The sequence below is a fragment of the Nannobrachium achirus genome (assembly GCF_963921795.1).
Source record: "Nannobrachium achirus genome assembly, chromosome: 10".
Lineage (NCBI taxonomy): Eukaryota > Metazoa > Chordata > Actinopteri > Myctophiformes > Myctophidae > Nannobrachium > Nannobrachium achirus.
Window position 1 is genome coordinate 2,422,501 of NC_137819.1, and position 18,039 is coordinate 2,440,539.

An 18,039-nucleotide genomic window follows, 5' to 3' on the forward strand; every position below is an offset into this window, starting at 1 on the left:
CCGTCAGGCTGAGCCGGCCGGGACCAGGAGACAACGACCCTCACACCTTCCCTCTGCTGCCCTCCCCTGCTGTGGACTGTGGCAAAGGACACCTGTTCTGCTGGTAATGAAATACACTACACTAAACTACACTAAACTACACTACACTACACTACACTACACTACACTACACTACACTACACTACACTACACTACACTAACACTATACACTCCCCTGCTGTGGACTGTGGCAAAGAACACCTGTTCTGCTGGTAATGACACTACACTACACTACACTACACTACACTACACTACACTACACTAACACTATACACTCCCCTGCTGTGGACTGTGGCAAAGAACACCTGTTCTGCTGGTAATGACACTACACTACACTACACTACACTACACTACACTACACTACACTACACTTACACTATCCTGCTGTGGACTGTGGCAAGGGACACCTGTTCTGCTGGTAATACCCTACCCTACCTTATACTATACTAACACTATACTACCCTGCTGTGGACTGTGGCAAGGGACACCTGTTCTGCTGGTAATGACACTACTACACTACACTAGCCTTGATGTCCATTACAGTCCAGTTCGATGCCCTGCATGGCCTGTAGGAACTCTGCCACCTGTAGCTCTGTGGAGTAGTTGACGTGTGACTCACTCACTGACTGACGGACGGACAGCCGGTGGAGCTTTTGGTAGTAAATGCGACCTACGGTCGCAACTACACTACCCTAACACTACACTCCACTGATGTGGACTGTGGCAAGGGGCACCTGTTCTGCTGGTAATGAAATACACTACACTACACCAGTAAGACTCCCTAATCGGGAGATAAGCGACCGTTGGTCGCTTATCTCCACAATCTGTCGGTAGATAATGCCGGTCTTATATAAGGGTCATTTGTGTACGGTGTGATGTCATACTGATGTCAGCAGTGTGATGTCATACTGATGTCAGCAGCTATGTCTCTATATATGGAGTTATATGTTGTTCGTGTCCAAATATGGGGCTTGTGAGGTCAGACTTAGTGAGATTCGTCGGTTATCTCCATATATGGAGGGATGTGTTGGTTATCTCCATATCTGGAGATTCAACCTTCAACGCGTAACTATGGCTACCTAACGACTAGCCACATGACGTGAAGGTGAGTGAGGGTTCCCGTGGAAATCTGTACAATATCGAGAAGGCCCGAACGGAAACTCTTAGTCAACTGGCCACCCCATCAAAGAGTAAAGGGACATTGAGGCCTCTCTCTTGTCAATGGGCTGGTGTCGGCCACCCCGTACGGGTTCTAGTCTGAGGTGATAGCCTGCTACCCCGTTAGTAGGCAGGGGTCCCGACAAGCCAAGGGGTCGATTGCACCAGCTTCCTCCTGCCGCGAAGGGTGCCAGCATGACTCACACCATCCTTCCTAGACGATTTTGACATCTTGTTACTAATCTGTCGGTAGATAATGCCGGTCTTATATAAGGGTCATTTGTGTACGGTGTGATGTCATACTGATGTCAGCAGTGTGATGTCATACTGATGCGGAGATATGAGCAGGGCAAAGGTGTGACGTGTGACCGACCGACGGACGGACGGACGGCCGGTGGAGGTTTTGATACTAAACTGCGACCTGACGGTCGCAATTACACTACAATGCTGTGAACTGTGGCAAGACAATCTACAGGCTCACAACGTGTCACAATGTAATGTCAATGGCTATATATCAAATTGTTATATCTAGATAAATAAATAAAAAATCTAATCAACATCTAGGCTAAGCCTAGCTGGTGAAAACCTTTTTAGATCAGTTAGAACCCAGTTTTAGACGGAGTTCTAATGTCCTACTATGGCTCACTGATTCTTTCTCCCTCTTTCTCTCTCTCTCTCTCTCTCTCTCTCTCTCTCTCTCTCTCTCTCTCTCTCTCTCTCTCTATCTCTCTCTCTCCGTCTCTCCAGGGAGTGCCTAGGCGAGGCTCATGAGCCGTGCGACTGCCAAACATGGAGGAACTGGCTGCAGAAAGTCACTGAGATGAAGCCTGAGGAACGTACGTGTTGTTGTTCACTGCTCACTGTCACACGCCATGCTGACATATAGAGTCCTAGTTGTTGTTCACGGTTCACTATCAGACACTTCGTTTTTAGTTTAGTTTATCAGCACATTATTATAAAAAACATAGACACACACACACACACACACACACACACACACACACACACACACACACACACACACACACACACACACACACACACACAAACACACACACACACACACACACACAAAGACACGCACGCACACACGCGCACACGCTTGCATTACTCTAGAGAGAGGGCGAGATCATTTAGCGACCTACAACCGGGTCGCGACGTGGTCGGTAGTTTTCAGCGACCGGGTCGCAAAATCGAGCGACCGGGTCGCTAAATGGAGCGACCGGGTCGCTAAATCACCAACCGTGGCACTAAAGCGAGCGACCGGGTCGCTAAATGGAGCGACCGGGTCGCTAAATCACCGACCGCGGCACTAAAGCGAGCGACCGGGTCGCTAAATCGACCGACTGGGACGCTAATTCCATCGACCGGGACGCTAATTCCACCGACTGGGACGCTAATCCAGCGACCGGGTAGGTAAATCCACCGACCGGTGGTCGCTTCCACCGACCTACTAACCCTAACCCTAACCCTAACCCTAAACCTAACCTCAGTAACCTTACCTCAGTTAGGCTAACCTGCCACGCAACCTCCCGACCGTTACCTCAGTTAGGCTAACCTGCCACGCAACCTCCCGACCGGGTCGCTAAATCACCGACCGCATCGCTAAATCACCGACCGCGTCGCTAAAGCGAGCGACCGGGTCGCTAAATCGACCGACTGGGGCGCAAAATCTTCCGACCGGGTCGCTAAATCTACCGACCTAAAACTGCAGGCAGGTCGGTAGATTTAGCGACCGGGTCGGTCGATTTAGCGGCGCGGTCGGTGATTTAGCGACCCGGTCGCTCGATTTAGCGACCCAGTCGCTGAAAACTACCGACCACGTCGCGACCCGGTTGTAGGTCGCTAAATGATCTCGCTCCTACTGTTACTCTACAACAATGTTAGGACGACAATTTTATGAATGCCATTCTTGATTATGTTTTTACTTTATTTGGATTGACGAGGCCAAAAAAACACTTTGGACGTCGGTTGAGCTATTTTGAAGTGTGTAAGCCCTTCAACTACTAACCTCACGTAACCAGTCTTTCCACCTCGGAGGAAAGCCTGGTATTAGGGGGTCTTTATACCAGGACGATTGGAAACGCTGCCGGTCTCGTTTTGGATTTATTACCCAAAAAACGTCGCGTTTACACCTTGTTGTTGGTTCGTTTTTCTGTGTTTATACTACAAGTTGACAACGCATGAATTCAAGCAAAATGTGTCATGTTCCCAGCCTACATAGGCCTATACTGTGTATTTACCCTTCAACTATAAAATATATATTGTTTTTAATGAGACATGCTTTGTAATTAGGCTATGCTCCCAAATCCATATTATTATTGTCTGTTCGCATAAGGAGGTTTTTAGCGAGGTGAAGTGAAACACCAACAAAAGTCACCTGGAAGATGAAGGTCGGAACATTTATAGCCTATGGAGCATATTTCTGGACATTATCTACGGGGATGGGCTATATTAAGTGAGTTCTGTCTTCTATCTGCAACACAGAAGTATAACGCACCATGCGAGGCAACTAACGGAGTAGGCTAGCCTACAGAGGCACATATGGGTATGGTAGTCTACCATACCTTGATTACAAGGGAAAATAATAAAATGTACTTCTTAAAATAAATTCATCATGCCTGTTGCTAAGTATTGGCAACATGACTGTCTTGCATGCGTGCCTTGCACGTGCAAGACCAGACAACAGTCATGTTGCCATACCTTAGCTCTTACTGAACTGACGCACTGCACTGGGATGCGGCGCAATGGAGGATGATGTGCCGTCGCCGTCGCAAAATAAACTAACGGAATAAATTAATGAACTGACGCCATACGCCACTGGCAGTCTGTTATTTCACTGGAAGTCACAATCATAGCCTTCCGTTATGGCTTTAAGTAAATTGCCTAGTTTGGAAGCAACATGCGTGCCTTAAGAGGAGGCTAGACGCACTGGAGAGAAAAAGCGACATGATTTCTTTGACTGGAGGAGAGGGAGCGAGGATATGGAGGAAGTTTTTGTGATGGTCTCTGACTGACTGGACAGTTATGTTTATTCTGTCTGTCTGTCTGTCTGTCTGTCTGTCTGTCTGTCTGTCTGTCTGTCTGTGTCTGTCTGTCTGTCTGTCAGCAAGACTCAGCATATTACAATAACTCACTCATTACCTGAAGTCCGCTGCGTCTGTGATGTGGCGCGGTGCATGAAGAATTAATCCAGTATTTTTTGGTGAGAAGTTGAAAAAGGGGGACGCAAAATAGTCATTAATCATTGGTTTGCTTTGCTTAGAATGGAATACCATAGCCTAATGGTTTAATTTAACTTTGCGGAGAGGAGAGCTGTTGCAACTCCGACAGGCCAGCTAGGGTACCAGCCCAGGTGCGACGACTTGTGCGTAATTAGACATTTTTAAAAGGCTTTCATATAGACTACTCCTGACATTTTTCAAATGAGGTTTGTGCTAATAGATCACTGGGCTATTTTCTGGGTTTTAATTAGGCCTACAACAACACAAATAATAATAATACATTTTCGGTTAGTCTGACAGACTGACACTTATATGCAGCAGGGGAAGGGGAGCAGAGGAGGGGGTGCTATGACATCATCGCACTCTCCCTCACGGCCGAATTCCGATATTACACCGTTGCGAAACTGATGCGAAACCGCAGAAATGCACTTTCAGAGCCGAATTCGGAAAAGTATCGGTTAGGGTCATGAAACCGCGTCTCCGTGTGTCAAAATGGCCGAATCAATAGTAAAAACTATCGTCTACAAAAAAATCGACCTCATGTAATGACCCCCTAAGTTTGCAACTGGCCGTGTGATCTGGTCTAGGTGTGGCCTAAACTGGAAACAAGCAGAAGAAGCGGCGTCGCTTTGTTTTGGTTCCCCCTGTTTGTTTCCCCAATCCCTGTTTAAATGCTCGAAGAAGTGTAGTCTTGCCAGTCGCTGCGAGTTGGACTAAATGATGGATATACCAAACAAACTTTAAAAAAAATAAGCATAACTACTCAATGGTTTTATTGGGCAGGCCCTAAAATGATTTCCTTGAGAAATTGTTTTGGGTTCAACTGATTCGGGTTCAGTAGTTCCGGCCAACGTGTAGTCCGTCTAATGACTACAACATGACGTAGGTTGTTTCCTCTCCCGACCGGCTCAGAGTCCTCCCAGGCTATTCAACTACAGTAGTAAAGGGAAGGTGTTTCAACTAATAAGGTGCCAGATTATGCCACGAGATACCAATGATTTTAGAACATTTTATGCGGGCTGAAATGTAATTAAATAAGTCATTTAGGAGTGAGTTTTCACTCTACCTTTCTAACTCATTTACTGCTATTAAAAAGTCGTACTATGTCGTTTTCTGACACAATGTCCTTGCCTTTTAACATGGGCATGTGCTGCAAGCATGCCGTGCATGCCATGGTAAACTTTCAAACACATCAACAGTCCTTGATATTCCATTACGAACGTGTGTCTCTATGTCTCTCTGTCAGTGTAAGTATGACTTATGTTGGATCTGCCTGGAGGAGTGGAAGAAGCACAGTTCATCTACAGGAGGATATTACCGCTGTACTCGTTATGAGGTCATCCAACACCTGGAGGAGCAGAGCAAGGACATGACCGTAGAGGTACACACGCACGCACGCACGCACGCACGCACGCACGCACACACACACACACACACACACACACACACACACACAAAGCGTACAGGGACACACATACTGTATTTGAGTTGCAGTAAAGGTTACTTTCACAAACTCATGGACATGTCTTCGTGATACAACATGCATGTCACTCAACACTCCATGGGCTCAATGGGCGGCCACGGCTCTGCCATATATGGCAGCAGAGACGGCACAGTACTTTAACCAGCCTTTCTGCCACGTTTTTGGGAATCCCAAGTTCAGGAGACGATCACTTGGGTTAAGATATACTTTATTGACCAGAATGAAGGCAGAAGGCAAGCATCACACAGCATGGCATATTGAGCACCCTACTATAGAGACAGCATAGAATCTAAGCCTATATCTAAGCGCATAGTATTGGCAGCCTACCTTAGCTCTACTATAAGACAGCATAGAATCTATAGCCTAAGTTAGCATGGTTTGGCATGGGGTTCTGCCTCGGGCCATGGCTCGCTGAACCCACGATCCTCATGTTACCATGAGCATCGAGGGCATAATTTAGTTACAGCGAGCCCTGGCCCGATACCCCCCGAGGGGGATCAAAGGCAGAACCTGAAGGTGGCGCTGGGGTGGTGGCGGGGCAGTGCTATGCAACAAGACTGAGTCCCACCATCTGACTTCCCTAAGAACTATGGGTAAGGGGGGGGCAGGACCTAGTGACCCACCCCCCTCCGCGCGCGCGCTCCCTTGGGACCGCCCCCTGAACTAGCTTTGATCCTTACGAATCGTCGCACTATTTCAGGAGACGATCACTTGGGTTAAGATATACTTTATTGACCAGAATGAAGGCAGAAGGCAAGCATCACACAGCATGGCATATTGAGCACCCTACTATAGAGACAGCATAGAATCTAAGCCTATATCTAAGCGCATAGTATTGGCAGCCTACCTTAGCTCTACTATAAGACAGCATAGAATCTATAGCCTAAGTTAGCATGGTTTGGCATGGGGTTCTGCCTCGGGCCATGGCTCGCTGAACCCACGATCCTCATGTTACCATGAGCATCGAGGGCATAATTTAGTTACAGCGAGCCCTGGCCCGATACCCCCCAAAACTACAAACCCCCAAAGCACGCCAAAATCTCAGAATCCCATGCCAGTGCTAGCCAACTGCGAGGAAGGCAGCTCTGCTGTGACTCTAGCGATTAAGTTATCATTACTGCGGGGCAAACTATGAACTGCCTTTCCTGCTAACGCAAAAATATAATAATTAAGCATATTAGCATCTGGCAGAGCGAAAATTACTAAGGCAAAATACTAAGCAATGATATTGGCAGCTTGCCAAAAACGCTATAGTACTGCTAAAGCAATTTAATAATTAAGAATGTTAGCAGCTGGCAGACCGAACCAACGGTGAGGAAGGTGGTACTGCTGACTATAACGATATACTGCAATCTGACTGAAGCCATACTAAACACCCTAGAGAAAAGCGGGAGCAGCAACATGGACGTATATATATATAGACAGCAGAACCAGAAGCAGCGATGAAACCTTTAATTCATATAACTACAGCGCCATACAGCTTCACATCCTACCTAACTAACACCCCAGCAACCACCTAGCTTTTGCAAGATTGAAAAATTAAAGCGTAATATTTATCGTGGCCCGCAACCTATCAGGGGCGCGTGCCCCGAGTAACGCAACAGAAGCAGCAAATAAAACACGCAACCTATCAGGGGCGCGTGCCCCGAGTAACGCAGCAGAAGCAGCAAATAAAACACGCAACCTATCAGGGGCGCGTGCCCCGAGTAACGCAGCAGAAGCAGCAAAATGAACCCTATGGAACAACCCTGCTAATAGTGCCTGCAGCACTATTAGCATCAGCAGCAGAAGCGTTAACTGAAACGCGTCCAACTCCAGCTTGGAACCATTACGCTTCGATCAGTCCTGTGTTGTGTGTGCTTGATAGCTTGGCGTGCAGGATCTTGAGTTAGCTGAGGGCACCAGAAGTGCTGGTGGTGTGGCTGCTCCGATCCGGAGAGAATGCAGAGTGAAGAGGGGCGGGCCGCAAATCTGGCAGCTCTCTCCGGGGGTCGTGAGACGAGGACGTCGGGCAGACAGCCCGGTGTTCAGCATGGACATGAAAGGACAGAAAGGAGAGTTAGTTCTGCGACTGACACTGGTGTACCTTCCCTGCTTAAACTGCGAGCTGCAATCTTCAGAGGCCATGTGCTAGTCGCATCTTAAGCCTGACCTTGGTGACCGCATGTGCTTGCCGCAGAAATAACCATCTTAGCTTTAGCTGACCATAACAATGAAACCACGCCTAAGGTCGCTGACTTTTAGGATCACAGAGAAGATTTTCGCAGCCCACGGAGCGCTCTGCTGCAGAGTCTGCTGCTGCACATATGAGAATCTCCACGAGATACCCGTCTTGACCTTTAAAGGCAAGCTATGCAAGCCTAGAGAGCGGCTAAAGCCCAACATTCAGTACAAGTAAGTCGCTGCTATCCAACTATGGATGCCTATTATTAGCAAGCTTAGAGAGCGGCTGAACGCTCACAGAATCGAACAAGCAAATGCGTTGCTATTTACCTGCTAGAGTGTGGCTCCTCAGGGCATCTGGGAAAGCTGCAGCTGGCGAGAGGAATGGAGTTCCCACCGCTGGTGCTGGAACTGCAGCTTCCCATGTTCCCTTGCGACCTGGCGGTGGCGACGACGGTCGCAGCCTGACAGCGCCTCCGGAAGATGGGCCGGCACCACAGGCTTCCAGCACGACGCAGCGCTGGATCATGCTCATGGTAGCAGCAGTAATAGCATTAACTGATGCTGTAGCGGGCGGGCGGGCAGCCGGACGAGAGGGCCGACAGGCAGGTGGGAAGGCAGGCGGCGGCGGCCTGGCGGTAGGCCACTTCCGTCTGCTGAATATGGCGCGTGCAGGCGGGCAGCCGGGCAGGCATGCGGGCGGGAGGGCGGGCAGGCATGCGGGCGGGCAGGCTGGCAGCTCATGGTAGCGGCAGAAGTAGCGGAAGCTGTAGTAGCAATGCCCTCTCCAGTGCTAACCGACTCCTGACTGGTCTCATGGAATTATGCAGTAGTGGACGAAACTATAAAGATAAACATGTTAGCAGAAAACACTCAGCCGCTGCAGCGCGACGCTGCAATGATGGCATGCTGTAGCAGCCGCTATGCAGCGGCTCCGGCAAGAAGCTGAAAGGACAAACCTGATGTTAGCAGCAACATGTAGCAGCCGTGGCCCGAAGCTATAAAGAAAAACGCGATTTAGTGGAACATGTAGCAGCTTTAGCATAAAGCTGCCATGCTATTCTGATGCCGTGGCGGGGGCATGCCGCAGCTCCGGCCTGGAGCTGTAATGATAAATCTGTTAGCAGAAAACCTCAGCAGCTGCAGCGCCATGCTGCTATGGCGACCTGCTATAGTAGCAGCTATGCAGCAGCTCCAGCATGAGCTGAAAGGATAGAAATTATGTTAGCATTTAGACATGTAGCAGCCGCAGCAAGAAGCTAAAAAGTAAAACACGATTAGTGGAACATGTAGCCGCTTTAGCATAAAGCTGCCATGATAACCTGATGACGTAGCAGTGGGCCTGCAGCCACTCCGGCTTGGCGCTGAAATAACAAACAGAATGTTAGCAACCAACAAGTATTCGCTTTGGCGTGAGCTGCAGCAACAGACATGTAGCACTTTAGCCTGAGCTGAAAAGAAAGCATGGCGTTAGCAGCCTTTATCCTGGAGCTGCAATGGTGAACATGATGCAACAGTCCTGTGGCCGCTTTAATGTGATTGTAAAGATAAACAACTCGTCATTTTTCACTAGCAGTAGCCTTAGCTGTAATTATTAGCTCGAGTGCCGCAGCTACGGAAACACCGCAAGGACATACAGTGCGATACGCAGAGACCCAGAACTATAACCTTAGATTGAAACAATACGGCAGCTCGATAGAGGATAGTATCCAATGACTTCAACGCTGCCACACTCGACGCCGCCCTGATGCCAACAGACACGCGGCAGTTTCTGGCCCGAGCTGCAAACATAAACAGATGTTAGCGTTTTCACCAGAGTAGCATCGGCAACCATCATCAGCTGCTATGCCAGCAGGCAGCCGCAGCTTGGGCAAAGCTAGCATTAACCGAGACCAGGCAAGATCCTCATGAACAGCAAACGAAGCCTGTATGCTAAGCTTGTACAGTGCGCACAAGCGAAGCATAGACATTGATAATACATGCGCATCCCTGCCCTATGAACTGCGCGTGCACACAAAATAATATAATAACGAAAAAAAATCGTAACGGACCAGATGACCTGGAGGTTAAATGCTAGAGAGAGCCACATTACCCATGTGCTCAGAATGCGCAGACCGTGCGCCACCCTTCGCTTCGTGACGTTACCCTCTGCTAGCCTGTATGCTAGGTAGCTGCTGACCACGGACACACGCAACCCCCATGGAATAGGCAGCTTGAAGAGTCATTACGGAACGTTAGCAAACCTCTTTAGCTACATGAGTTCTGAGTTGCAAGCTAGCCGACCATCAACAGACAGCTCGTGGCTGGAATGAACGATGGCTCCTACCGTAGCAGAAGAGAATATTTAGCTGGAGCTACCGAGCATATAGAGAAGACTACGATTCCCTGCATGCACTAGCGAGTTCAACTGGTGACGTCAGGACAGACAGGCACGACTTGCGTTAGCGGAAGCAAAACATTGTTGCACGTAAACTGTGGCACCTATGAGCTTGCGGGTTTCCTCCTCTCAGGAGCCCACGCAGACAGACATCCTTTATAGGCTTCTCAAAGAGGCGATTACTGTATTTAAAAATTCATCCCGCGAGGGCTTCTACGCCACGGTAACTGGCAGCAGCCCTACTGTGGTCCAAGAAGCGACAGAAACCATTTATTTACCAGCTAACAGCATCCTTACCGAAATAGCCGGCTAGCAATAGCCACCTAGCTCCTAGCTGACTGTACATTAAACCTGTTGTTCCGCGCTAGCTGATACGGCCCGCGCCGTTGCAAAGCACTGACATATCGACAAACCCAACAACTGAGATTACTTTAACTCATGGTAGCCCAGTATAGGCCCACCAGGGCACGAAATAAGTTAGCATTTAGCCCGTAGCCACAGCCAACTTCTATGATACTGAGTTTACCTTTAGCAACTTTAGCAAGCCTGTAGCACCTTTGAAATAGCTTTAGCAACAAACAACTGAAAGTACAGAAATCAGCTAGGCACCAGCAACGATAGCAAGCAATCTGAACCTTGAAACAGCAGTTTAGAATTCAGCGATTACCAGAACAACAATCTCAAACTTCCCATACAACCTGGCCAATAACACAGCTTCTTAGTTTGGCAGCTAAGAATATGAATTGAGCGATAGTAAAATAGCAGAAACAGCCAGAAATACTCAGCCCAGTTAGGCACCCTCTCCAAGCGGTGGGCAACAGCACAGCTACCTGCAAGCAACAAGTGTGGCACTTGTGTGTGTACTGCAGCGTGGTAGCAGCAGCAGTGCTATGCAACAAGACTGAGTCCCACCATCTGACTTCCCTAAGAACTATGGGTAAGGGGGGGGCAGGACCTAGTGACCCACCCCCCTCTGCGCGCGCGCTCCCTTGGGACCGCCCCCTGAACTAGCTTTGATCCTTACGAATCGTCGCACTATTTGTGGAAACCCTCCAACAACCAGTCTGTGGTTTTAATGTCCTAGGCTGGATCACCAGAGGAAACAAAGTTCGTAGTCTTGTACTGTTGCTGGGTCTTAAAGAGCTCTCTGTAGTTGTTCTCGGGTGCCTGGAACTTGATTCATTGCTAATCCGACAGCGGATGGACATACCGCTGTTAAGCTGCCGGGAGAGGCTGGGTAGTGTGGGCTATTGGTAGATTCCTCCGTTCAGTTTGTCTGTGTGTTTGTTTCAGGCTGAAAAGAAGCACAAGAGTTTCCAGGAGCTTGACCGCTTCATGCACTATTACAGCCGCTTCAAGAACCACGAACACACATTTTAACCATTCATTCACGTCCACACCAAAGGAAATTGCATAGAAGGACATCAATATTTCACGTGCATCAAAATTTCATCCACAAAATCAAGGCATATGTCTTGTATGCCAGCTTGCCATGCTAATGAAGCACACAGTCCACAGAGACTGCAAACGCATCTTAAATCTGCACCTACTACATTACCGGTGGTACAGTAGTTACAACAGAGCAGTGAATGAATCATGATGACTGTGTGGTTCTCTCTCTCTCTCTCTCTGCAGCTGGAGCAGAAGCTGCTGAAAACGGCCAAGGAGAAGATGGAGCAGCTGAGCAGAGCTTTCATCTGCCGTACGTCCTGTCTTACTGCTCTCCATGTCCTGTCTCTCTCTGTGTCTTACTGCTCTCCATGTCCTGTCTCTCTCTGTGTCTTACTGCTCTCTGGAGACACTTCTCTTGGAAGTCACTCTGGACAAAGAGCATCCGCTAAACGCCTGCATTGTGATTCATGTGTTTCACCAGGAGAGGGCACCCCTCCAGACACGCGCTTCATCGAGGACAGTGTGTGTGAGCTGCTGAAGACGCGGCGCGTGCTGAAGTGCTCCTACCCGTACGGCTTCTTCCTGCAGCAGGGGAGCACGCAGAAGGAGATCTTTGAGCTCATGCAGGTACATGAAGGAGATCTTTGAGCTCATGCAGGTACGGTACGCTACAGTAACAGTACATGCACACCCGTCTGTCTTGGGTTATACTCTACTGCAGGGGTCTTCAACGTTTTCAGGCCAAGGACCCCTTAGCTGGGAGGGAGATGAAGCAGGGACCCCCACAACCTGTTCATAGATTCCATATAGTTTAATTGTTTGACAGCACAATCATCAGTGTATTTTGAATTCATGTCAATTTGTGTTTTCAAATATTTAACCACTTGAACCGTCAATACTTGATAAACTTGACCTTTCACTCTGTACTTAGTCTGCTCTTTTTCACCTCTACACCAAAGAAAGCTCTTTGCCCAAAATAGCAGATCTACAAGCTTACTGTGAGGCGTTTTGAGCTTGTAGATCTGCTATTTTTGGCTAAAGTTCTCAGAATATGGACGCTAGGGTTCAAGTGGTTAATATAAAAAAGGAGGAAAAAACGTTTCTATCACTCAAAGATTTGGAGGACCCCCTGTAGTAGCTCTGGGGACCCCCTAGGGGTCCCGGACCCCCTGTTGAAGACCCCTGCTCTACTGTACTTAACACATTTGCTGCCAGGATTTTTTTATTTTATTTACGGTAGTCTAAAAGTTCTGCCAAAAACAGAGATCTCTGTCTTAGTATCTGTATTAAATAAGCATATCAATATCATCGCTGTCTATCCGTTGATCACTCCTCGGTTGCCAGGAGTTGCTAGGAGACGAAATAACCCGGAAACAAAACATCAATTCCCCATTCGGTCCCATTCTTGTTCTGCAGAAGAAGAGCGCTTTCCTCCTGTTCTAGGTTTCGTCCGCATGCATTGAAGTGATACCTGAGCGGAGCTACAACAACACGGAAGCAAAGACGCTGTGACGCTCACATACAGTACTAGTATAGAAAGCTCCTCAACGATTGGGCCTTTCTGTGTGGAGTTTGCATGTTCTCCCCGTGTCCCCTGGGTAGGTACCCTCACTAAAACATGCAGTCATCCTGGTCTCATGGTGCCTCCCCCTAGCCACTTAGCCAGCCTGGGCGCCTGATGGAGGGGAAAGGAACCGGTTGGAATAACGTGCTCATTCCACACGCTACGTCCAAACAGGGGAAATCCCCACTGTCAGGTGAAAAAAGAGGAAATTGGACTCCTCATGCATAGAAGGAAGCATGAGGTCAGTCTGTTGTCTCCCCAGGCACGGCAGAGGGAGAGCAGAGCCCAGGATTAGATGGGCAATTGGCACTGGGTGAAAGAAAATGGGTTGCTAAATCGAGGGATACAAATGTAAAAAAAAAAAGAAAAAAAAGAAAGAAAGCTCCTCAACGTATCGGAGCCTTAGAAAAACACGGTAAAAAACACTGAAAATGCTGTCACAGAAGTGTACAGATCCTTCTCGAAATTTTTTAATATTGTGTAAAAGTACATTTTCTTGAAACTTTCATATATTTCTTGAAACTTTCATATATTCTAGATACATTGGACATTCATTGAATTATTCCACACCTTTTTTTGTTAAAACTTTGAATTGTTATGGCACACAGCTGATGAATATCAAAAGTCCATTTTTCTAAATATTACAATATTACACGAAACCTCTCAAAACAAGGATTTATAATAGAGAAATGTCAACCTTCTGAAGTCAGAGTTGCTTTAAGTCCAGTGGGAAGTTTCCTCAGTCAGTTATGATTTGGGGTGCTAGGGCTTCTGCAATGCTTTTTCACACAATATTCAATTTTTTTGAGAAGGATCTGTATACCTATTAGAAGAAAAGGGAGATCTCCGTCTAAAGCTGGTTGCACACTGCTGCGTTTTTCGGGCCGAATATCGGAGTGAATTTCGGGGCACGCAAATAAAAAAATCAACCTCATGTTGTGTCAGTCACGTTTGCACACTGCCGCCCGTTTCGCGCACCACTCAGTCCCTTGCTCTCTCTATCTCCCTCTCTCTCCTTGTCCTGAAAAACGCATTTCGCAACGAAAAACGCACCACCTTAAGACACTAAAGTGTTACGTGCAGTGGCTGTGGTTCTCTAACTGTTTGGGCTCAGGTCAGGTTTGGCTTTAACCCCTTGTTGTGTCCTGGTCCAGACGGACCTGGAGATGGTGGTGGAGGACCTGGCCCAGAAGGTCAACCGTCCGTACCTGCGGACGCCGTGTCACAAGATCATCAGCGCCGTGCGCCTGGTGCAGCAGAAGAGACAGGAGTTCCTGGCCTCGGTGGCCCGGGGTGTGGCCCCCAATGACTCCCCTGAGGCCCCCCGCAGGAAGTACGCTAACACCACACACACACACTACATATATACCCGCGGTGTGGCCCCCAACGACTCTCCTGAGGCCCCCCGCAGGAAGTAGATAGATAGATAGATAGAAAACTTTATTATAGTGTCACTCCTCAGACCATACAATTTAAAAACAAGCAGCATATTTCATATAATAGTTTGAGGACCACTCACTTGGAGTTGTGAGACACCTTTCAGTTGACATAAGTTAAAAAACGTGCATTAAAGTACCAACATGTAAAAAACAGTTACACATTTAAAAACAAAGGAATCAGAGAATACAAAAATAGAAATAAAAAATAAAAAAAACACAGAAAAAGCATAATAATAAACAGTGGGGCAGTGTATGAACCGGTACTGAGAAAAGCTAATCTTCTTTTTAAGATGAGATGGCAGGCTTTGGCACATTCGGTTACACAGTGTTTACCAGCTAAAATTATATCCAGTTTATTTTCATCATCCTGCTCATTAAAAAGTTCAACCTCTTGTGATAACGAACGGAAAAGTTCGGAACGAATGTCCTTATAAAGGTCACAGTGTAATAGGACATGGGCCTCAGATTCAATTGAACCACTACTGCATAGTGTACAAAAACGACTATCTGCTGGAGTGTTTGTATATCTGCCTGTTTCCAAGGCTAAAGGAGCCACTCCACATCTGAACTTTGCAAAAGCGCTCCTGTGCTGCCTGGACATAATACTTTGTAAATACGATTCAGTTTCAAATCTGTTCTTAAAGCAACAGTAGGTACGCAATTTATTTCCTTCTGGCTTATTTATTAGCTGAAGCCACTTCTCCTCATCTGCCACTGCAACAGCCTGATCCAGGCACTTTATATCACTTCTTGTGAGTACAGTGTCTGTGTTGGCAAGATGAGGTAAGTGCAGCGAGCCAATGAACGTTCTAACAGTATGAGCATAGTTCTTCACATTTCTAGTCTGGTCCACCCACACAAATACACGTTTACAAAGTCTGGTGTCCGGCATACTACACAGCCGCTGCCAGTTCTTAAAGATACAGGACCACTGGTTTTGCCATGGCGTTTTCCACCCCATGTCGCCCTGTATAGCGGCATTAGGAGTATATTTACCCACACCTAGATAGAAACGACATGCCCTATTAAAGACAGCATTGATACATGAGTAGCTCTTATAACCCCATACTGCAGCTGCATACATCAGGATGGGCAGAACCATGGATTCAAAAAGTGTAGTAAAGCATGTATAAGGGAACCCACCCAGAACTTTACATTTGGCTATAATTGCACCTAGTGCTCTATTTGCGTGCAGGGCCAAAAGCTTAACTTGTTACATTAAAGTCCAAGCACTCAGTCAAGACTAAGCCCAGGTATTTATACTCCTTGGTGACCTCTAGTGGAAAAGGGCCACAGAAAAATTTAAAGCTAGTGATGGGCACTGCTGGGTTTCTGAAGTGCACTACTTTAGTTTTATCTACATTTATGTTTAGCTTCCACTGCTGACACCAACTATGGACCAGATTTAGCATCTCCTGTAACTCTTCTTCTGTATCTGATATGAGGACAATGTCGTCAGCATATAGAAGTATGGATATTTTCTCATTTGCAATTGAGACACCTTTGCCAAGGGCCTTAATAGCTAGAGTAAGGTCATTTATATACATAGCGAACAAAATAGGAGATAAAATGCAGCCTTGTTTTAGGCCGATGTCAACAGGGAACCAGTCTGTAAGGCTACCGTTTACACGAACACAGCATTTCACATTTTCATACAGAGCAATGAGACAATTAAGTATATTTCCCTGTAGGCCCAGAGCGGCCAGCTTCTCCCATAACATGCTCCTATTTATATGATCAAACACTTTGGAAAAATCTATAAATTAACAGAAAGTGGATTTCTTTAACTTTTTCCTTGTGTCTATGATGTTAGTTAGAGTGGCAATATGGTCTAAGCAGCTCCTCTTCTTTCTAAAACCGTTTTGCTCATCTGCTATAATACAATTTGACTCTGCCCATTCTGAGACCCTATTTTGTAACACACAACAGAACAATTTATATATAGCAGAGGTCAGAGTAATTCCCCGATAGTTTAGGGGTATTCTTTTGTCCTTTCCACCCCCTTTGTAAATAGGGTTGATGATACCATATTTCCATAACTCTGGGATTACACCATAAAGGAAGCATTGATTAAAGAGTGTGTGCAGTAGACTGAGTGCGTTACCATTTTTCAGAACATCAGCAGGTATCCCATCATATCCATAGGCTTTACGAGTCTTAGCTGCTTGCAAGGCTTTCACAAGGAAGTATGTACTCATTACACTCACATTACATACACTACATACTGTACATATCCGCGGTGTGGCCCCCAACGACTCCCCCGAGGCCCCCCGAAGGAAGTACGCTCACACTACACACACTACACAAACTACACACACACTTAGGAGACAAAGTTGCTTCTTTTTACCTGTTAGGGGATTTCCCCGGTTTGGACAAGGTAAATAGGAGGTAGGGATATCACGTGACAACGGTGATGCGCCATGTCAGGCCATGAAGCTCACCATGGGTGCCTGAACTCTCACCGGAAGTGCGTTGAATTACGGGACACTGATGGAGCCGGCTGGATCAGCTCATGAACAAACCTGGAAGAAACACTATTTATGTGTTCAGGAATATAAAAGAAAACATATCACAGGTATTTTTACAATCACTTGCTTTTCGATGTGCACAGTACATAATTAAATAATAATAATAACTGTAAATAATAATCATTTCTGTCTCCGAAGTATCGCAAGATTTGATTCCCAGACAGGAAACGGTGGATAGTCTCGCGATAGAGGGTATGCGCGTGACATCACTGTTGCTGGAACTTATGTGGGAACACACCTACTGAGTGGCAAAACACTTTTTTCTGCCATTGACAGGCCATACATCCAAACAGAAAAGTTCTATCTGATTGTATTGAACAAAGTTAACTCACCAACATTGCGGCTGTACTGAAAGCTTGAATTATCCTCTTTCTATCTGCAAAGTTTTTGTTTCATAAAAATCCACCATAGGCATGTCATGAGCTACTTTCTGTCAAGTGTCAAGACATTCTGTGCAGAGGATTATTTTTCCAAGTGTCAGAGTTTGGAAGTACTCGTTTTCAACAACACAAAATCCTGCTGCCTCCTGCATTATGTGCAAATTAGAAACAGGTGGTATGCAGAGCCGTTGAGTGATTTGCAACTAACACTTCCAAACTCCAATGCTCCATGCTGCTCAATGTTTTGCCACTCAGTCTAGGTTATGGGGGCGGGTCCCAGTGGACGTGCATA

General features: G+C 46.9%; 1 protein-coding gene across 1 annotated transcript in view; it reads left to right on the forward strand.

Moving 5' to 3' along the window:
- Nucleotides 1–18,039, forward strand: part of LOC308292350 (ankyrin repeat and IBR domain-containing protein 1-like) — a gene marked incomplete at both ends in the record, with an annotated part of 38,839 nt that overhangs the window by 8,737 nt on the left and 12,063 nt on the right. Inside the window, 7 exons of the mRNA XM_080734663.1 lie at nucleotides 1–103; nucleotides 1,945–2,033; nucleotides 5,561–5,802; nucleotides 11,738–11,818; nucleotides 12,080–12,146; nucleotides 12,318–12,463; nucleotides 14,555–14,733. The exon at nucleotides 1–103 is cut by the window's left edge and continues 58 nt beyond it. Of these exons, the coding sequence (XP_080590789.1) occupies nucleotides 1–103; nucleotides 1,945–2,033; nucleotides 5,561–5,802; nucleotides 11,738–11,818; nucleotides 12,080–12,146; nucleotides 12,318–12,463; nucleotides 14,555–14,733 (907 nt within the window). The remainder of the gene's footprint in view (nucleotides 104–1,944; nucleotides 2,034–5,560; nucleotides 5,803–11,737; nucleotides 11,819–12,079; nucleotides 12,147–12,317; nucleotides 12,464–14,554; nucleotides 14,734–18,039) is intronic.